The 22,981-nt window shown below is 40.1% G+C and overlaps 1 protein-coding gene across 2 annotated transcripts; it reads right to left on the bottom strand.

The window, feature by feature from the left end:
* Positions 1-687: 687 nt before the first annotated feature.
* Positions 688-19,566, bottom strand: Ybx1 (Y-box binding protein 1). Of its 2 annotated transcripts, XM_078026068.1 has the most exons (8): positions 19,250-19,566; positions 18,495-18,558; positions 8,894-8,927; positions 6,253-6,342; positions 5,628-5,930; positions 5,285-5,367; positions 2,041-2,306; positions 688-1,068 (listed from the first exon to the last, which is right to left on the bottom strand). In XM_078026068.1, the coding sequence occupies exons 1-7, from the start codon at positions 19,413-19,415 to the stop codon at positions 2,072-2,074; spliced, it is 975 nt and encodes a 324-aa protein (XP_077882194.1). In that variant the 5' UTR covers positions 19,416-19,566; the 3' UTR covers positions 688-1,068; positions 2,041-2,071. The 2 variants fall into 2 exon arrangements, with proteins under 2 accessions (XP_077882194.1, XP_077882195.1); XM_078026069.1 differs by lacking the exon at positions 6,253-6,342.
* Between the last annotated feature and the right edge of the window lie 3,415 nt (positions 19,567-22,981).

Below are 22,981 nucleotides of genomic sequence, written 5' to 3'. Positions count from 1 at the left end.
CTAAAAATCAGTAAGGAATAGCCAGACCAGGACATTTTATAAGGAGTCAACAAAATGAGCTTTTTATCATCTCCATGTTCTTAAACAGCTTAACCACACATATAACATATTGTTGTCATCTCTACCAAATCAGAGGCCAAGATAACAATTAGCATACTACATTCCAAGGCAAGCACCTCCATTTGGTTGACAGGCCGAAATCATTGCACCACAGGGAAGGAACTAAGTGGTGCAAATTTTGAAACCATTCGATCTATGTTAGAGCATATCCTTTTCCTAGGGTTATCACTGCACCACAGGAACACACATAGAACTACAGTCCTACTCCAGACAGGCAAGCTAATCCTTAATCAGAGTAACCAATTTTTAAATTTTTACTAGGAACCTACAAGTGTTACATATCTTTTATATTCTGTGTTTAACGGGGAATTTATCCACCGAGCCATATCCACCCTTTTTTGAGACAAGAGCTTGCTAATTTGCTGACAAGTTCTGAACTTGCCAACTCTCCTGCCTCAGCCTTGTTAGCTGCTGGGATTACAGGCTTGCACTATTATATGCCAAGCAGGATTTAAGGCAATTTGCCCTGGGGGGAAAAACCTGTATCTTCTATTTGCAGACTAGTTTATGTTAATGGCCCATGAACAGTAAAAGACTTAACTCAAACTAGACAGAGGTATACACAAAGACAATTATTTAAGACCTTTATTAATAGGTGCTTGCAGTTTGTTGACTTTTTTTTTTGAAAAAATCAAGTTGTAAACTTTTATTACAAATTAAAAATGAAGTTCTTAAAAATCTCAACTTGACCAGATATGAAACAATTTAAAAACCTTTAAAGGTGTATTGAGAAAAACCAGGCTTTTTTAAAAAACACGTTTGTCATTACCAAAAAGAGACGTCTTTAGGTAAAAATAATAAAAACCCCATGCTGCATAGATAATGCAGATAGTTCTAGTTATCTGGTCAACGGGCAAAAAGCAAGCACTTAAGGTCTTCAGCTCCAATCTTTTGTTCATTTCTTATTGCTGGAATTTCATATTCATTTCTTCTTGTTGGATGTCTAAACTGCAAAGAAAAAAGGTTTATCATGTACAATTCACTGCATCAAATTTTCTATATCATATAAGCACAATGTAAGGGAGACAAATAAATCTCATTGTTTTACCTAAGACAGTGATATATAGTTGAAGCAGACATTATACTGTGTGATTTAAGGGTTACTTGTGGATTCTGGATGATTTTTGGCCACCCAGAAAACAGGGAAAACTATAAAGTATCAAAGGCAGAAAAATGTCAATTCCAGAGCCAAAGAGAATTACATGTCTCTAGATATAAAGTAAAAAAACTAAATGCAAAGGAATCCCTTAATTTTGGAATTTAAAGGAAAAAAAAGACATTAATTTATAGTAACAAAAACATAATTGTTAGAGAAGAATTATCTATCTCATAGGCATTTTAAATAAAGCATGATTAACGTACAGAGTCAAACAAGGAATAAATTCCTGCTTTTAGAAACAAGAAAGATCTCCCATCTTCCAACAAAAATAAACCAATTAAACAACTATAAATGATTAAAAATGATGCCAATGTTGCCAACTTTATCCAAATACTGTTATTTGCCACTATTAACTAGGTTATTAATTCTAGTAGCTATCCCACTTTTTAAAAAATGAAGCATAAATAACACAATGTAATTAACATACTTCTCAGAGTAAGGTTAGCAAGACTTTCCTCAGTTTACTGGTGAAACCACAGCATTCTGAAAAGTTGACAAAAGGCTCTAATATTCAAAATACACAATGCGAAGACAGGTCTCCCGGTGTCAGAATTGAGAATTGGATGAGGGACCAAATAGGGCTGATTCTCAACACCCTAAAATGGAATATTTAAGTAATTTGAAGATTAGAGTGAATGACACTACATAAAATGGCTTATCTTACCTGATAAACTGGTTTTTTCCCCCTTGTATTAATAAAGATGACAGATACTACTCATGACTGTCACACCAAGGCCAGTGGGCCCTGTGGGCCTACTTACCCGGATGATGGTAGAGATGGTAAGCCGGCATTTACTCAGCCCCGCCCTGCTCAGCCTCGGGAGCGGACGAATTCTCAGCTGGTGGATCGGCTGCTTTTGTCTCTTTGCCATCTTGTGGTTTAGGGTTTTCTGGGCGTCTGCGTCGGTAATTGAAGTTGCGGCGGTACCGACGTTGAGGTGGCTGCTGACCTTGGGTCTCATCTCCTTGATTTTCCTTATCCTCTTCATTGCCGTCCTCTCTAGGCTGTCTTTGGCGAGGAGGGCCCCTAGAATGAACATTTTGGAAATTCTGAAGTGACAAAACCTCCTTCTTTCAACCCATCCAACAGTGATTTACTTTGTTCAATCATAATTATCTGGACATTCTCTTGTTCAAAGTGATCCACAGGCCACTTTGCAAAAAAATAATAAAAAATACTAACTTGGTTCATATTTCACAAACTGAGCATGATGATTTTGTACAAAAGAACAGTGGTGTATAAACAACAAAGATGAGTATTAAAACTGGCTTTACAACATTATAATCTATTTCAAAATAGCAAGAAGTCCAAAGGGTCGCAAGATGTAGAAATGATAAATGTTTGGTAATTACACACTATATACATATTAAAAACACTGCACAATATACTCCTACGATATGTACAAATGTGTTAACTAAAATATGATTTTAATAGACAAGCAAACTTTTACCTGGCCTAATCTATTACAAAATTAAGCATGAACTAGCTAGTAGTGGTACAACACCATCACCATTTAAACAAACTTTAAAAGGAACTTTAAACAACTTTGAAAGGCACCACACTTATTACCCTTTACCCTTGCCAAAGGGTACAAAATAAGACCAAAGATGCCCCCTCTTCATACAAATTAATCCACAGCAATCATTAGTCAATGTATTAGTCAACTATTAGTCTAAAGTTACCGAAGTCTGTACCCTAGAGTCTATTCACAAAAACTTATTGTGACTTACTAATATCCACAATAAAATGTGGAAACAATTCAAATGTCCATCAACACGTGAACACCCATTCAATGCACTGTGATAGACATAAAATGGATTAGGCGTTAACACATTAAAAACCCTGAGAACACATGCTAAGTGAAAGCAGTCAGAAACCAAGTCACACACTGTATGATTCCATTTATATGGAATAGGTATAGTAAGTAAACGGAATAGGTACAGTAAGTAAGACTGAAAGCAGATTTAACGAAGTTCAAATGATACAACTCCAGCAATAAATATATTAAAGAATGAGACTCCATCACCCAGGAGAAAGGTGTTTTTTCCCCCTTTTCTGCTGGTGATTAAACAACAGAAAAACAATGAAATATTATTGAACTTTCCCTACATACACTCATAGCACTCCAGAAAGCCCCAGGACCATATCAAAATCATGGCTTTAATTCACATTTACTTTCCAGATTCAAATTTTTTTTAACTTCCACATAGTCATCCCAACCCTTTCCTCTCCCCCAATACCCACTTTTTACACATCTTTTGTATGGGAATTAAACCCAGGGATGTTTTACCACTGTGCTACATCCCCCGGGCAGGCTGGCCTCAAACTTAGTATCCTCCTGCCTCAGACTCTCCCTAAATCACGGAAGCACCATGACGGTTTTTACATAATTCTTCTAACTTCTTCCTGAAAATTGCAGGCTTTCAATCTTATAATAGCCTCTGTTTTACCTCCTCTGCCTATTATAGTTCCAAGTTTCTAATTACATGTGACTCCCTAGTTACCCTATTTCCTATTTTTCTAGTTTATTCCTTGTTTTCCCATTCTTAATTTTCACTAGAATCTGTAATCACTACTCCTGGTCTTTTCTCCTTCTAGAGATATTTTCACAATGTTGTCCCTGACCACCTTTCTTCTCCTTTAGACTCAAATTTTAGCAATTATCTTGTATTGTACTTTTTATCCTATAAATCCTCTTATTTCCCATAAATGAGCCCTTCTAACTTCATATATTCTCCTTCCTAACCTATTTGTCTCCTTTCCAACAAAACTTCTTCCTAGGGTCCCCATCTTATTCAATTTGCTCTTGAACCCAAACCAACCAGGAATTCATGCCAAAAATTCATGCAATCAGACGCATTTCATTTACCATTCATTTGAAGAAAACAACACCCACCCCAACCCTAACTCCTGACTAGGTTAGAAAGCCCTACCCACATTCATTGACAATTTCATTGCACACTTTAGAGCAAAATGTGTTATGTAGTAATTATCTGGCACTGTCAATGAACACGAGGCTATTGAATCTGAAATAAACTGAAAAGACTTTTGTACTGAAGGTTTTTTTTAAACCTTTTCTAGAATTTAACAAATTCAATAAAACCGATGTACTCTACACTAAAAATGTTTGTGCATTTCACCAATGAACCAAGTAAGAAATTTGAAGTAGCTCTACAGTGTAACAAACAGCCAAATCAAAGATTCTGCTGTTGGAACTTGTGAATAATAATGTACAGAGTGCCAGGGGAGCCCCATTCAGACTTTAACCACCAGACAGAAGAACTCATCAATCTTCAAAACCTACCAAGTGACTAACACAACTAACACAATTGCCTGTTATAGCAGTGAATTAGAAAATCCTTGTGAACCAGCTAGCATTTCAGTTTACTTAAATTAGAAACTCAGGAAAGAACATGCATCAATGCAAATAATAGTACAAATACATTTGGCTATTAATGTAAGATTCAATGTGCACCAAAAACCTCTTTGATGTGTGTATTATATAATTTCAACTAGGTCCCCTGATTTCTAAAGCTTTAATACTGAAAAAAAAGTCAAGAGTATTCTATCCCACTACCCCTATGATAATGGGAACACTGCTTTTCCACTGTCTTACTGTTCATTTCCCAAGTATGCCATGGTTCAAGTCAGATATTCCTAATGCTTACCTTTCCTTCCTCCTTAGTAGGGAGATTTAAAAGACATGTGGTTTAAACTACTGTCTTACCTGTTTAAGAACAGAAAATTTGAAATTCCACACCCTCATTTTAAAAAATATGTACAAAGTAGACCTCATCTATACAAGCTGTTTTTAACCAGTGCCAGCAAAGAACACATTCTCAAAGACAATTGACTTCAGGTTCACCTCTTAGGCATCTGACGAAAGAAAATGTAAGTGTTAACAGGTAAATGACTCAAACAGACTGCAGGAGAAGCATGATGCCACTGCTGAGTCATTACATAAGTTGAAGAATTGAAGATAAACAGGATAATATGGGCTGTACCTGCGGAATCGTGGTCTATAACCCCGATACATATTCTGTCTCACTGGTCTACCTTGTTCTCCTGCACCCTGGTTGTCAGCACCCTGAAAAAGACATCAGCAATCAAACTTCCTGGATCAGTAACACTAAAAACCCAACCAGACAAATCCTATCTCATATGATAGTAAGAGTTAATTTAAAAGGGGGGGGAGGGGTCATCTAGTTAAATATCATATTATTAATTTCTTTGGTTACTCAGGATGGAAAAGTGCTTTTCGTATGACCAACAATTCCAATATAGTGAAGAACTCCAGGAAATGGTCATGTCAAAAGGCATTACCTTTTTCTTTTTGGTGGAACTTACCTCCATCACTTCTCCCTGCACAGGAGGGTTGGAATACTGTGGTCGACGCCCATAGGGTCTCCGCATGTAGTAAGGTGGGAACCTTCGCCTGCGGTAGGGCCGGCGTTGTTGGGCCTGGCCTTCGGGAGCACTCTCCGATCCCTCATTCTTTTCCCCACTCTCACTGTTCTGATAATTCTGCTGGTAATTGCGTGGAGGACCCCTACGACGTGGATAGCGTCTATAATGGTTACGGTCTGCTGCATATTTACTGCCTTGAACTGGAACTCCACCAGGGCCTGTAACATTTGCTGCCTCCGCACCCTACAAAAGCCATTATATATTGATAGTGACAAAGGAACTCGGAATACTTTATTTAACAAACCTCACACAAACCCAGAAAAACAAGAAAACAAGGGGTGGGGGTGTCTGTGTGGGCAGGGGTGCATAGAAATGACTGAATATCAGCTCCTCACTCTTCGAAGAGACTGCCCTCTAACTGCAGCCAACACATTAGGCTAGATGCACCTGTGTTCATGTGGTCACCTGAACACATCCATCCACATTAGAGCCACCATCCTAATGGATGAGATCTCCAAAATATTTCCATACTGAAGTCAAACCTTTACACAAAAAGCATCCTCACCTTTTCTCCTTCAACAACATCAAACTCCACAGTCTCTCCATCTCCTACACTGCGAAGGTACTTCCTGGGGTTATTCTTCTTTATGGCAGTCTAGTAATATCACATTCCAAAAATAGATTAACAGGGGAGAATAACGTGCTTTTTCATTTAAAATGTACCAGAGTCAATATTATTTTAGCTTGGATATACACTTATCTTATATTTGCTTTACATAAGACCAAACTGTCAATAAGTTCAGGAAAGCAGGGACCAATGCTACCCCCACCTCAACCAAAATACTCCAATCATCCAAAGCCCCAGCATTTTAACCACTATTTACAAAACTAAGGTAATTTAACACTCAAGACAGAGACAACAATATTATGTGTATTTTTAAATGCTTTTTACAAAAAAAAAAAGCATTATATATAGCTTGGAACAAAATGAGGCTATCCATCTATCCCCCAAAGACTGCACTTAATAGTAGAAGCTAGCCCCACACATGGCCAGTTTAGATGACAGGCGAGTTTAGTTTTTACATGCTTCAAAGTTGACCAAACCAACTTTGTCCCTGTGTTACCACATCAAACTCAATTACAAATGTCAACCAAAATCCCTTCCAACCTGAGATACTACCATGGAAATGCATTTCACATGTATTAACAATGCCACTCTTTATATTATCTGACTGCATAGGAATGTTGGTTATCACCTCCCAAGAATACAGTATATCTTACATTATAGCAGGCACTTAAAAATTAGTTGAATTGCCCAAGGTCGAACAGCTAGTAAGTGGCAGAGCGGGGACTTTTCTCAATCCAGGTCTTGGGACTCCAAATCCCATGTTCATTCCACATCACAGCAGTATCCATTACAGGATCACTCATGCATATTTTCATTCCAGGGGAGGCAGGACAACCAACAAATCTGAGGCCAGTTAAGCTCCGTTGCCCAGAACTGCATCTCCTTGATACACCACTAAGACCTGAGCAGCCAAAGTCCCAAAAAACAACTACATGTTGAAACCACTTACAAATAAAGAGGAAAGCATATTGGTGACACATTGTGGGTCAACACAACTGGGTAAGTTAAAAGTCAAAATAATTGATCTCATCTGTCATCTAAACTGTCACATAGTTTTCATACCTTTCATATATAGCCAACTCTCAATTACCTGCAGTCATAGGGGATAGCAGAAGTATGGATAATTAAAATCCCCAAACTCTTTAGTGAACATCTTTATTCCCTTCCCCAACCTTTTGGGGTTGCCAAAGCAGCAAGACTGATAAACCTTGTTATACCATTCCTAAGTCTGCACATTCTTTTGAAAATGCAGAAGGAACAGATCAAGAGTTGTCTTTATAAAAAACATAATTTTATAAACATTTGCTTTAAAACATTTTGTCTGAGTAGTCCTGAATTTACATTTAGAATTTAAATGTTTCCATACTTACATTTGACCCTTGGATTATTTGATAGGGTTTTGGACGTACTAGAAATTGATCTGGCTTTCCCCTTGACTGTCAAATGAATGCTGTATAAGACACTTCAGAGCTATAAAATCACCAACCTATGACAGCTCTTCCTAAGAAGCATGCTGCCATCCAAGCTCATATCTACCTGAATAAAGGTATGAGTATGGAAATGACTTTAGATCTCTAGATTTCTGGATTAGTATAAAAAAATAGTTAAAAGTTTCTTAAAATAATTTAATACAATCCGATATTTCAACAGTCTCAGTGAAAAAACTGCGTAGCACAGAAGTACACATACACAAACGTGCTGTCCCTACCCATTTCATACCTGAGAAGATGAGTAAGTCCAATGAAGCCTATAACATACTTAAGTTTGAGATATTAGCATTCACTTGGCAGTGGCTTACTATATATAGCAATAATCTTAATTCCTCAATGTTTGAGCATTTTTAAAAACACGTTCTTTAAAAGATACTTGAGAAAATCCAGCAAGTAGCCCCTTTACTTTGTTAAATTTTCTCCTTCCTAAACACTAGTAGCCAATGCACAATTATTTAATGAATTGTCATCTCTGCTGTACTACCTTTCTTTTAACCTTAAGCTATTAGTGAAGTTTCCCCAAAGAAAGCCAATTCTCCAAAGTTAGAAGCAAACTAAAAAAATCCTACTTTATTAAAAACGTTTCAGGGTAGAAGGATGTAAGTTAGTTTGCTCATTTTCTACTACCCTCTTCGAATAACTGTATTCTGCAGCTCTGTCCTGTTATAATTTGTCCTTAACATAGAGGTAGGCCTAACAGCATCTGAAAACGTCTTGCCAGCGTTTCTGTGTATTTATAGCAACACTATTAATTTAAGTTTATATTCATGGAGGCTGCATTTGCTCATCTAAAATTAGGAATAAAAATTTAGTTCAATTAAGTTGAGCACATTCGTTATTTTAAAATGCTACAGCTATTAACAAAATCTCAATCAGAAATACCTATTTCAATTAAGTGGACTTCAATACAATGTTTCAATGTACATACACATTTAATCATGCTATTACTCTTTAGGTAGGAAGGAACTAAACAAACTGGTGGTTGGACTTAACCTTTTGCAAGGAACAAGAGTTGAGAAGACATCCACCCTTTTCTTCTCCTAAGCCTTGAGTCAGAAGTGCAAGTATCTACATACACAAGCACTCACCTGGTGTACAAATACATCTTCCTTGGTGTCATTCCTATAAGACAAAATCAAGTTGAACAAATTAAAAAATGGAATATATTTCATAGTTGCCAGAGATTAAGAATATGCCTGATCACTAGGATACATTTTTTCCCACAAAGGCTTTCTTGGCTGCCAAAGACTTATTAGGAAATTTAAAAAGCAAATGTTTAGGAATATAAGCAAAACAAGTCAGACTTCAGTGGGACCAACTGAGCCATAATTAAGGTAGAAGTGACAAACATACTGTCACTCCTTACCCCATTCAAAATTACCGTTTCAGCACATCCCACCCTCACTTCTAGAACATGGTTACTGACAGTAATAGGAATGGTTTTTTTTTCCACTCCATCCTCATTTCCTGATAACCATTTTCAAACCCCAAATGAAATCAAATTCCCCTAAATCATATAACACAAGGAGTGATCACTATAGACTACAGGTGATAATGGCAGGTTAACTTTGGTTATCAATTTTAATCAATTTACCACTCTGGTTTGGGATGCTATTGGTGGGGGAAAGAATAGAGTATATGAGATCTCTCTGTACACTTTCAGCTTCATTCTGCTGTGAATCTAAAACTTAAAAAAAAAAACCTAAAGAAAGTACAACCGATATACACATCACTCAGATGCCGAACAATGTATATATAACTAAGTAGACAGATGAATGAGATTATATTTTTCAGTATCACACACATCCTTTTTACTTCAAGTTAGACACATAGTCCCTTTTGGGGGAGAATCAGGGACTGAATCAATGGGTATTTATAAGGGCTACATCCCCAGCCTTGTTTTTAAAGTAGTTATGAGTATAGGTGTGTTCCTCTATGCCTGGCTAAATGGATACCATTTTACAACATTCATTGGTCTATTCAATTCTGCTGAAAAAATACGGTTGAAATATTTATTTTAGGACTTAAGTATGAGCAGAGCCCATCCAGTTAGTTATAGAAGCCCAGATAGGGATTGATTAAGTCCTGGATGAAGGGTTCATAAGAAGGTATTTTAAATATCCTTCTTAAAGCAAAAAATGGGGAAAACTATTAGGTACTAAATTGAAGCAAATTGTATCCCATGCTTATACAATTGTATCAAAATAAACCCTAATATTATAACTATAATGCACCAGTAAAAGTTTATAAGGGGGCAAACTCTGGATGTAACTGGATGTCAAGTGAGGCGGAAGAGAAAAATGATGTCTTCTTTTAGTTTTGAGATTGGTTATAAAGGAGATGACATTAGAAATGAGAAGATCCGCCAGGTATGGTGGTACACACCTATAATCCCAGTGACTTGGGAGGATGAGGCAGGAGGAACCCAAATGGAGGTCAGCCTCAGACACTTAGTAAGATCCTGTGTCTCAAAAACAAAGGATTAGGGATGTTGCTCAGTGGTTAAGCCCCCCTGGATTCTATCCCAAGTAAAAAATAAGTAACAAGAACTGCTAGAAGTGAAACATTTCTAGACTATTTCACCCCAAGGAAATACATGTGCCCCACCTTCTTCATTGTCAGTAGGTCAGAACAAAAAAGGCTTATAGTATAGCTCTAGTATTTAATGACTAGAGGAACAAAGGTTACAATACTAGCTTACTATCAGAACTAGACTATTGGCTTCTTGGTGATCTATGGACCAATTTAGTCAAAGAACGCACATAAAAATTTACTTCAGGGCTGGGGATATAGCTCAGTTGGTAGAGTGCTTGCCTGACACGCACAAACCCTGGTTCAATCCCCAGCACCACAAAAATAAATAACTTCTATTCAGACCTTAAAGTTATAGCATTATCACGACATAAGAATACTTTTTTATTTATGGAACCAGAATAATCTCAAAACTTAAAAATCCAAAACCAGGTAATGCTGCCAAAGCTATTCAAGTCAAATAACTGAAGAAGCATATTAGGAATACCTAGAAAGGCTGAGCCCAGAGGCACATGCTTGTAATCCAAGCGACTCAGGAGGCTGAAGCAGGATGGCCGAGTTCAAAGCCAGCCTCAGCAATCAATTTTCCAAGGCTCTAAGCAACTCAGCAAGACCTTGTTTCTAAATTTAAAAAATGGGGTGGGGTGGGGGGGGGTGGGTATGTGGTTTGGTGGTTAAGCACCCCTGGGTCCTTTCCCCCAGTACCAAAATCAAATCAAACCCTAGGGAATTGATAGCTGGTCAAACGTAAATTGACCATTGTTCCATAAGCACCACAGAAACAAATTAGAGCTATCTTAATTAGATCTTAACTCCAACATGACTATTCCAAATACTAGGCCTTCAAGGAGATACTACAAAAAAATGAGAGATGGAAAGGTGGGCAAGGTCTGGAACAGTGACTTATCAGGGCAACACTGCCCCTACAGGACACTGTCATAAATCAGGGAGCACACTACCATCATTAATGGGTCTAGAGTGTTACATAGTAAAGATTCAGCATCCTATTGGACTTTCATTTATGTAAATTTATCATCTGAGCCATGAAGCTGGCATTTTTGTACTTTCTAAATGTCTGAAATTCAGTTAAAAAAAGAAGAGGCAACTTCCACGGAGAACTTTTTGTTACTGATAATGATAGAACATCATGACCAAAGTTTATCTGGATTTTAGAAAAAAAAACCTGACAGCTCAGAAAACCGTTTCAGCCAAGAGATAAAATACTATGGCTTGACACAGGTCCAGGTTATTGGACCTCTGCAAATTAAGATAGTTGTTGGGATAAGTTACATCTGGTTACTTACTTACTGTCCTGGGAAAATCCCTTTTATGGGCGTGACCTTCCAAGTAGGTTTTAAATGTCTCCTTTATTGGTGTTTTTACGTTAATGATGTTGACTAAATTTACCAATAAACTTGTTTATTCACAAATTGAAACAAAAACTATGGCTTGGACATACTAAATTGAGACTTTGTCTCAATAAAAAGGACTGGGGTCATACCTCAGTGAATGAACATCTGGATGAAGAGCCCCAGGGTTCAATCCTAAATGGGGGTGGGTATGGTCAGAGGCATAATAATATGTAGGGACAGCCTGAGCAAAAACACAGGGAGACCCTGCTTCAAAATAATAAATCCCCAAGGAAACACATGTGCCAAAATAGCTTTTTTAATAAGCATGTTTTAACCCATTATTGATGTAATGGGGGAGGAGATGGAGACATTCCCAGTGCTTTTACCCTTGGTGGTGTGTTCTGAGAACCAAGAACATACTTCCGTCTTTACCATACTTTACTGAGAATGAAGGTATATACAGACAAGACTTTTATGAGCGCCCTTCTCTTCAGTGGAACACCAACAAGTCACTGAAAACAGGCTGTGCCTCATTCTATCATTAGCACTGTAGAAGCACGTTACTCAAAAATATTTTTTTGGGGGGTGGGGTGGGGGGTGGAGCAGAGGGATTACTGGAATTGCTGAGACTGGCCTTGAATTTACAACCCTCTTGCCTCAGACAGAGTATCTAAGATTAGAGATGAGCATCATTGCACCCAGCTCTCAATTACATCTTTTAAAATATGTATTGGGTGTACCTTCTTATCTTGCTTATTCTAGCAAGCTCTTTGGATAAAAATGCAATTATTGCCACTTCTGTACTACTCAATCTATCCAGACTGATAAGGATCTTAATCATGGTCAAATACAACTCAAATAAGAAAAAACAGGAAAAAACAAATTTAATCTCCCCAAAGAGACTTTGTGACACAAAAGACAATCACAGCTCACCTAATGCTTCTGCTCTGTAAATTTCTGCCTTGATTTTCATGGCCCAAACCATCCAAATTCAAGCACTACACTGCACATGTACCATGTCTGACTGTTCTCCCATCCCTAAAACACAATCATCTTTACTCTAGCTGCAAGTACATGAAAATAAGCTAACTTTTTGCCAACTACACTACTGCCTTAAATGAGACCTCCATATGAGTCGTTTCATAACTTAATGCTCCTATATGCTGTTACCTTGTTGCGCATTACCACACAAGCTATTAAAATACCTAATTCCCGTATGTAAAATTATAATCCTGTGGTAATAAGAACAAATTCCAGGATTTAACATCTACATGTTTCACAACCCAAAGCATCCAGATACCAATTTTCAAGTCCTGCAGATATTAACTCCTTAATATCACAGCCACAATTTATCTCTTTATTTGCTCCCTTTGGAAAAAAAAAAAAAAATCCCTGTCACTCAGCCACACATCTGTTTCCCAGGCACAGTCCACCATTACCTTTAGACTATAATAGTCTACAGATGCTTTCAAGGGCAGAGACTGGAGGGTAGGCAACTACTGCCCCAGTACTAGGAAACAGAAGTTAATACATTGGATGCCCATTCTAGATTTTTAAGTCAAATGATTTTACTTTGAAGGAAGACAGAAAAAAAACCACTGGAAGATTACAGTGTATTCCTGTTCCAAGTCACAAATCAGTGACCAGGTAAGCATGGCAATTTTTACCCAGCTCAAGATAACAGGTATAACCAATACAAATCAGTCCTGAAGTCTTCAACACCCGTCATTCATTGTTGTTTGTACAAAGAATCCCAGTTCTGAAAAAAGCCACTCTCCCATATATCCCTTTCTTAGTAGCAACTAAGAAGTCTTTATGGCTTCCCTATTGTCTTAATAGCTTTCAATTATATTATGGACTATAAACAATTTACAGGGCTCAGAGACAGACCTACCAAGATGGAGTTTTGGTGACCACCTCTCCAAAGCTCTACAGACTTTTAATGTGAACTATACATTGAGAATTTTAGTTGCCAGGGACAATAGAGCACACCTGTAATCCTAGCCACCCGGAGGCTGAGGCAGAAGGGCCAAATTCACGGCCAGACTCAGCATTTTAGTGAGACCCCCATCTCAAAATAAAAATAGAAAGGGTTGGGTATATGGCTCAGTGGTTAAGCACACTTGGGTTCAATCCCTGGTGGTGTGGGGATGATGACAAACTCCAGAAGACTCTACTTTCTTATTTTTTAAGGCAACCTCATAATACCCATCCTTTTCGGGGGTGGGGGGTATTAGGGATTGAACCCAAAGGTCCTCTACCTCTGACATAGCTATATCCTCAAATCCTCAGGTTCCCACTTAAGTTGAACCTTAAGAGTCCCACTAAGTTGCCCAGGCTGGCCTCAACATGCAATCCTCCTGCCTCAGCCTCCCAAGTCACTAGATTATAGTCACGAGCCACCATACCCAGTAGATAATACTGGTTCTTACCTCACAGGCCATATAAACACAAAAGATCCAGAAGTGAAGTAAGCTTCAATGTTCTTTTAATTCTTTAACTGCCTCAATACTAGTAAGAAAATTCTTTGTAATGCTAACCTTCACGCTAAACTAGAACTTTTCATAAAACATAGTAAGAAGCAGAAAGTCTTCCAACATCTGAGGAACTAGCGTAAGCACAATGGAGCTGCACTGACATGCTAGAGATCATACAAATCTTTCAATGGCTATGAACAGCTAGCTATTCTAGAAATGACAATTTCTAGCCATTAGAAATTACCTGTAACTATGTGGACAACTATCAAATTGAAGATGACTAAGGTCTATTTTCAGAGACAATATAATAGCAGTTGGTATACATAAATACCAAACTTCAAATCCTGCTTACTATGGGCAAGTTAATCAATCTCTTCAGAGCGGAATACCTAAACCTCAAAAGTTTTGGCGATTAAATGAATTAGTTCATTTTAAGCATTTATACTAGATGACCCTGGTGTAAATTGTTAGCTATGTCTATTATTACCATTATCTTCCTGTGAAGGAAGTCACAATTCCCAAATGGGAATCCCACCCAAACAGACTAAAACTGACCAGCTTGACTAAGTTTTATTATAAAGAGAGGAAAAACCAAGCCTTCCTACACCATGGAAAATAAGTATGCATGCAGAGGCCATGTAGGGAATGCAGTCAGCCAAGTGACACAACTAAATGTGACACTGGTAAAAAAGAACAAACACAGGACATCCTAAAGGTGGTGGTAATACAGTCAGCTGGGATTACTTATGTGGAAACACAGGGCCTTAAGGCTAATGAAGTTCACATCTTAAAAACATGAAACCTGGATTGTATTGGTATCATTTCCAGAATTTTAAATGTTAGTGATTAATTCTAATTAAAAAAAAATACTACTGTCCCAAAACATCAACCAGCAGGTTACCAGCTTGTGATCTCTGCTCTACTTGATTTCCTTTGCTTCAAATTTCCCCCTCATTTCAAAACTTCATAATGACAAACTGGCATTTAAAGTACTCTGGAGAAAAAAAAATACCCAATTCAGTTATTAAAATGCATGTCCCATTAAAGTTGTTATTGATTCATGGTAATCATGAATTTAGCAAATATGGATCAATCTTAAAAAGCTAAAAAAAAAAAAAAAAAAAGTAACCCTGGGAGGAACGCTAATAAACTACTCAGGTGGTTCAATTTTTATTTTGCCAACACAGCACACAAAAGAGAAACTCAATGAATTTCTTTTCAGAATTCCTAGATTACATGTCGAAAAAAAAAAAAAAATTTTTTTTTGCTTTTCTTTAGCAAGAGTCTGAAACCAGGAGTGCTATGTCTGAACTATACATCCCCAGCCCTTTTAAAAAAGATAGGGTCTAAGTTGCCCAGGTTTGTTTCAAACCTGTTATACTCCTGGATACCTAAATACCTCTCGGATAGGATTTTATTGTGTCACCATGCCTGACATAATTTCACTTCTTTAAAAGTCCTATAAGCAGATGGATGGTAGTGGTTGAGGCAGGAGAATTCAAAGCAAGACCCTGTCTCTAAATAAAATATGAAAAATGGTGGAATAAGATGGACATTATTACCCTAGCTACATGTATGACTGCACATATGGTGCAAGGCTACCTCATGTACAATTAAGAGATGAAAAGTTGTGCTACAATTGTGTACAAAGAATCAAAATGCATTCTGCTGTCATATATGCCTAATCACAATAAATAATTAATTTTAAAAAACAGAACTGGGGATATGGCTTAGTGGTAGAGTGTTTCCTAGTTGAATCCCAGGTACAAAAAAATTTCTATAAGTTAGGAGGATTCCAAGTTTGAGGCTAGCCTCATAACTTGGCATGACCCTGTCTCAAAAGAGGTGTTGATGTGGATGTGGCTCAGTGATTAAGTGTCCTGGGTTCAATCCCAGGTACCAAACCAAACACACACACCATTAGGAGAAAACCCTTTAAGAAGTGATTCCAACAAGGCCAAAACAATTCATCATTGGTGACAACTGAAGCTATCAACCAACATTTATAATGAAATGTCTTTTAAGGAAGGAAATTTACATAAAAATCCTGTATTTCAGTTATAAAACATCTAGAGAATCTAGAATAGGAAATCCAGGGAATTCCAAAATTTAACCACCCTAAACACTGCATCCTCCCCCTTTATACAGTCTGTCTTCCTCCCTCAGAAGAGTAAGGTGCTTTCATGAACTGTTCTGCATTTTCCAAATAAATATCGATATTCCTTACAGGAATAAAAAAAAAAAAAAAAAGAGTAAGGTGTCCCCAACTAAGTCTGTGATCTGTTTTACTACATGAGCAACATCTAGAACCAACTCCTATTTTCATTAAGGCAAACCTCCCCGACTGGAACTCATTCTACAATACCCTATTTAGGTCTCAGAATCATTAAAAACTACTAATTTAGCAACAAGGCAAATTTTAATGAGTTAATTCAACAACAGTTCAGGCCAGGATAGTTCAAACAAAAGATCAAAAGCCAATTTACACTTAACTGGCCCTGAAGGATGAGCAACTGAGTTGCTTCAAAACCAGAATATTCAATGAACAGCATCTCATAGAATAAATACTTATAAGAGAGCCACAGTATAAAATAAGTATGAAGAGCCACAATATAAAAATTTCTTAAATGCTCACAATACAAAAACTACAACTTATCCCCTCTAATGTGTACACAAGAGATCTGACTGCACTAGGTCAACAGCTAAATGCAGTTATTTTGAAGCTATGGTGGACAGACCATTCTCACCAACATCTGGTATTCCTGTTAAAAATGTATCATAACTGCAGGAGGATCTCAGGGATTTTTCATTTTCAACTCCCTTAAATTCAAAACTACTAGTTTAAGGATAGGCAAGCAATGAGAATCAGAGTAGGGCATGAATACCAAATAAAATAATGTCTCTAAATAAAATATGAAAGATGGTGGAATAAGATGGACATTATTACCCTAGCCCAGAGATCAGTTAAAAAGTAATCAACAAACCAATCGTATTAAAAGTATTCCTTTCTTTCTCAGTACTAATCCATTATCAAAAAATTGATGAAAGATGTAGCTTTGGTCAGGAAGGCAAACAGTTCAAGATAGAAAATCCCCCAAATTATGAAAATAACAAAATGTTTCCCCATAACTGAAAAATGTGGTAAACAGACCATCAAATGCCTATAATCTCTTTCCACAATACTGTGTGGTTGATTAACTCACGTTTTTTCATCAATTATGTCTGTCTCTAAAAGCCTGGTTGCCCATTTGATGTCCATCTCACAAACATTCTGTTACCCTTAAGCGTTATTTCAAACATCTAGTTGGTTAACACCTTCTAAAGTAAGGATGCAAGAAAAGAAAACGCTGAAATGGCGCCAAGTACCACACAGCTGTACAGCCAAGATTGCTACTGGCACTCGCGGTGCTCTACACCCATGCAACTGCACTACTAGCCTTGGCAGCCATCTTGGAAATGATGCCCGGCTCACAAGGGAGCCGACGCAGAGTGCAGTGAGCGAACTGCAGTTACCACCGCTGTCGCTACAGATAATTCTAAGGCTGAATCTAACGATGTAGCTGGCGGCTTTGCCTCAAAGGAACAATATTAAGTTACCAGGGACTTAAGACCACTCTAATAAAGCTACAGTCAGAGTTAAAAAAAAAAAATTCTATTCAATTAGCACGATTGTGACACCAGGAAGTAGTAGAAATAAAAACTGAATAAGGAAAAGGACCCCCCCCCTGCAATTCACTCTACAGGCAAACAAAACCAGCTTTCTCTGGCGAAAGAAGTACTAATAGAAAACTCCCCCGAGGTATTAAAAGAGGTTTGAAATAGTAAACAAAGGCAATATAACCTTATGTAAAGATGACAAAAATCTCATGTCTTTGACTTGTCAAATCATGTTACTCCAAAAGGTTTAACAACGCGTGTGTACACACACACACATACATATACATTCTTTAATTACAGGATCACATCCTCAAATCCTAATTTCAGTAATGTATAAAGACAAGGATGAAAACGTGTTGGCCTGCAATTTCCCAAAACTGTTAAGAAACGACTCATTCACTCCGCTTTCCTTAACTGCTTTGTGCCACAACGAACCCTTTGAGATTACCTTTAGATTAATATTTAGCTGAAAAACAAAAACGAACCCTACATACACGAATCCCTTTACTCATCAAGAAAACAAAATATTACACTACCGAGGAGGCTACTGCCTTTCAGAACGCGGCTGGGTCCCTGCAACATGCTAACTGAACCCCTAGCCCCGCAGAACCAAAGGACTGAGCGGCAAATATGCAGGAACAGGGATGGAGCTTCAGACACGCGCATCTCACCTGTTGATGAAACCGTATCCGTTTCTTACATTGAACCATTTTACTGTTCCCAAAACCTTCGTTGCTGGAAAACAAAGCAAAACAACCCTCGATTACCAGCCAGCCTTGTAAAACGCCCTGGCTTCGGGATCTATCCCCTTGCAGCTCTCGGGCACCTGACAGCCTTTTCTCTCCCCATCCCATTAACAGGCCCGCGCGGGGACCCCTAAGCGTCCCTTGCCTTACACGTGGGTGGGCTCAAAGCCGTGGGGCGCCGCAGGGCAGGCCTGGGGCGCGGGCCCAAGATGGGTGTGTACGCAGGCCGCGGGCGGGGAGCACGTGAGGGAAGGGGAAGCCGCCCGGCCCACTCCAGCCTGCGTAGGCGGCGCGCCGCGCCCTCTGGGCACACGCGGAAGGGAGCTGGGTGGGGGGAACCGAACAACGGAGTCCACGCCAAGCGCACGAGGGCGGCCGGTCCGCCCGCGGGCGCGCGAGAAGGGACCCGCCGCACACGCGGCGGGCTGCGCGCGGCCGCAAGGGGAGGGGTGCGCGGCCCGCGGGGTCCGCAGGGGGCGCGGAGGCGGCGTGCGCGCGCATACCGGGCACGCGGGGCGGGCGAGTCCGGGCCCGCGAGGGCGAGTGGGGCCGGGGGGAGGGGCGGCCGCGCGCGGAGAATCGGTCCCGCCAGCCGCGCGCTCCGGCTCGCCCAGTGCCGGCTAACGGTTCCGCGGCCAGACTTCCCCGTAGCCCCACCCCCGTCCCCGTTTAGCCCTCACCGATGACCTTCTTGTCCCCGCCGGCAGGCGCCGCCGATGTAAGGCCGCCCGGGCCGCCGCTCCCTGCGCCGCTGCCCGTGGTGCCGGGCTTGGTGTCGGCAGCGCTGAGGGCGGGGGCGGCGGGGGGGGCGGCGGGCGGCTGCTGGGTCTCGGCCTCGCTGCTCATGGTTGCGGTGATGGTGACTGGGGCCGGCTGCGGCAGCTGCGGCTCCTCCCGGGGTGTGATGGTAACTAGGCCGGCGGCGGCGGTGGGGCTGCTCAGGGCTCTCTGGGGTCCGCTCTCCGCTCCCGCTACCGATCGAACTAGCGAGAATGGCGGGACAGGCGGGATAAGCCCTGAGATCGACCCGCCCTAAGCATTGTTCATTGGCCACCTGTAACGTCAATCTCACCATCTGACCCGAAATCATTACTTCTATTGGCTAAACCTTTATCACTCCTCTACGCTCATTGGCCTTTAGTCGGCTAATTCGGCCGACCTACAACCGTTCCAGCCTCCGCCGCCATAGAGACCGGAACTAGAATTAGAGTAGTCACCTCGAGAACCATAGAGTACCGGCTAGGACGGCCAGAGGGAACGTGACTTTCACGAGGCTGCCGCCCGGGTGGGCGGGCTGCCTCTTTAGGGTTGTGTCCAGCCTGAAGAAATGGCTTTGTGAGACACCTGGACCAATATCACCTGGCCTGACCTAGGGCTTGAAAAGGGTCAAATATCTCAGGCCCTTATAAAGAGGCGGCTTCCCTCCCTCTTTGCTCTAAGGCCTTTATCGCGGGGATTGAAGTCTTTTTTTTAATGGCCGTGTGCTCACCGCACAGCACAGGGTTTCTGGAACTGACTTAAACGGATGCTCTCGATAAGCTAGTGCTTTTGGCGGTACAGTCACCTTGGAGGGACCACGCAGGCGCTAAGGCCGCCTCAGCTCTGCACAAATAGTATGAGCTGTGTACTCCGAAAACTGCCTTTGGTCTATTTTTACCAGACCTGTAAAGAATGTGTCTGCCTTAAGTATTCACGTCTTTTTTGTATCAGACACAAATCAGACTTAATTTCAACTCACGCTTATTGGACAAGTTTTTTTTTTCATTTTTATTCCCGCACAGCATTGTGAGATAAGGATTACTATACATATTTTACAAACGGTAAAATTGAGGCAGCCATCTAATGTTGCTAAAGTCACTCCCATTCATTCTTACTGAGTGTCTGCTATTGATTGGGGATGGAGTCCTTTGAAACATCAGTTCCTGCCTTTTGATGGAGGCAGAAATTTAAACTCCCAACACTCCAGAGTTGCAAAAGCATATACCATCTTGAGAGTGGAAGCAGGAAGGTGGAGTGCTGACTTCAAGCAAAGGGAGGATTATGAAAGACTTGGAGCCAAAAGAGATGGGGCCCCAGGGGAAATGCAAATAAAGTAATTCAATAAAACTAAAATGAAACATCGGGTTATAGAGGTGGGTAGGGTCAATTTCAAATTAATTTGAAATCCTCAGATCAAGAGTGAGAGGGCAATTTTAGAGTTCTAAATGGGGATTGCCATCTGAGAATAGATTGTAGAAGCAAGGAATGGAAGTAGGGAAATCAATTAGGTGGCTAGTATAGTAGTATTTATCCATCAATTCCATCTATGCCTTACCATTCCACCTCCTAAAGGCCTCCCTAAATCGGTTCTAAAAAATCTGATATCAATCCAGTCTCTTCATTCTTCATGCCACTACTCTGGACCAGCACTATCTATTGCTTAGACCAAGAGTAGGCAAATTTTTTTCTGTCAGGGTCAGTGTATGTATGTATGTATGTATGTATGTATGCATTTGTTTTGTGGTTTGGGGGGATCATTGTCATGGCCTTGCATATGCTAATCAAGCACTTGACCACTGAGCTACACCCTCAACTATAAATAGTAAATATTTAAAGCTTTGTGGGCCACTAGGTTCTAACTACACCATTTCAGAGCCTAAAAGTAGCCATAAGTATGTGTATGTTACATGCCACAAATATTCTTCTTCACTTTCAATTATTTAGACGTCTAAAGACCATTCAAATTCTTAGAATGATCCATAGAAAAACAGGGAGTAAGATCTGGCTGCCAGCTGTTGCTTCCAAACTCTTGACTTGGAGCATTGTTTTGTGGCCTCTTAACCAGGAACAGTCTACCTCTTTTTCTTGGGAGTACTGGGGATTAGACCCAGGGCCTCATCCATCCCAGGCAAGCACCCTACCACTGTGCTACATCCTTAGTCCTTTGTATTCTGACACAGAGTCTCACTAAATTACCCAGGCTGATCATGAATTTGAGATCCTCCTGCCTTAGCTTCTGGAGTAGCTGGGATTATAGGTGTACATCACTACACCCAGCTACCTCTTCCTTATATTGATATTCCCCACTATAGCCAATGTTCTTTGGAAAACATTTAACCATGACACTATCTTACTTTATTTTCCAGTGACTACCATTGCCCTTAGGATAGTCTAAATTCTTCACGTGGTTTACAGGGCTCTGTGTGACTTCTCTAAACGTACCTCCCTACTCTTCTTCCACATTCCTTGTCCAAACTTCCAGGGGCTTTTTTAGTCATTTACTGCTTTGCACATACTGTTCTCACATCCTTTCTCCTCTTCTCCTTTGCTTACTTTTTCACCCTTTAGCTCTTGAAACACATATTACTAGGCTAGGAGTCCCTCCCAACCCAATACATTGTACTGCTCTAATTAAATCTTGCCTACCAACCTGTAAATTCCTTGAGCATCTAGCCTAGTGCCTAACACGTTAAATGACATGGTGTAGAAAATAAAGAAGGTGCTGGAAGCAGAAGTTATCTTAGATAGTTGGGGATATAGGCATGTGTTTGTCTCATATATGCAAGGCCCTGGTATAGGGGTGGGAAAAAAAAGTCATCTGAGCAGCTGCACCACTAATCCAGGTGGGAAAATGCTTTCAGGAATGATGTGTATGGAGAAGCAGGTGGATTCCAAACCTGATACTCATCTATTGCAGCTTCAGATGACTTTTGAATATTAAAAAGAATATCTTTCCCCATTTAAAGGCATGCCCTGTAGGCTTGAGAGCTTTACCCCAAAGTTGTTACAAAGACACTTAGAAAAGTGCAGTAGCACCCCCTAAGAAGTGAGCAACTACCCTACATAACTGCTCTGAAGGGATGGTTTTTCAAGCAAAATACAAATTTTGTAACCTTTGTCTTTAAAATGTTACTTAGAAAAGCATCATACTTACTCATCCAGTTATTTCAATCAGCTCTCTTCATGCTCAATGAGCATGACATGAAGATGAGTTGTTACACCACTGCAGAGATGGTACTGAAGTGCCACAGGACCAACAGTTCATGTTGAAATTCATCTCCAGCCCTGAAGTGGGAACTTGCTCCAGAGTTCTGCTAGTCCCCCTTGCCACCCTGAGAGCTCACATTATTCAGATATGCAGTGACCACACTACACGCAAATCCAGCTGACTGCCAATGTAAGGGGAAAGGGATTCATCCCAAGACTCTCCTTTGTAAGGTTCCCCACCTCTACAGACTCTGGACTAAGAACATAGTTCCTTCTTCCCCACCCTAATGTCCTAGCTAATTCCAACCAATCTGTCAATACTTATCTCAGATGGCACTTCTTCCAAGAAATCATTTTTTGACCTATCCCCCTCACCTTTCCATTTTACTCACATTTTACCCCCACCCTCCACCCCTTGGGAGTCAATGGAGTGCTCTACCATTGAG

This window comes from Ictidomys tridecemlineatus, chromosome 11 (genome assembly GCF_052094955.1).
Source record: "Ictidomys tridecemlineatus isolate mIctTri1 chromosome 11, mIctTri1.hap1, whole genome shotgun sequence".
In the NCBI taxonomy this organism is placed as follows: Eukaryota; Metazoa; Chordata; class Mammalia; order Rodentia; family Sciuridae; genus Ictidomys; species Ictidomys tridecemlineatus.
Note: the sequence above shows the minus strand (reverse complement) of the source record. Positions and strands in the feature narration are given on the sequence as shown.

Excerpts from the sequence above, each read along its gene's own strand:
- Ybx1 (XM_078026068.1), bottom strand. The coding sequence starts at position 19,415 with ATGAGCAGCGAGGCCGAGACCCAGCAGCCGCCCGCCGCCCCCCCCGCC. Across the intron at positions 5,931-6,252 it reads ATGTTGTTGAAGGAGAAAAG|GGTGCGGAGGCAGCAAATGT; the intron begins GTGAGGATGCTT and ends TGGCTTTTGTAG. Across the intron at positions 5,368-5,627 it reads TGCAGGGAGAAGTGATGGAG|GGTGCTGACAACCAGGGTGC; the intron begins GTAAGTTCCACC and ends TGTCTTTTTCAG.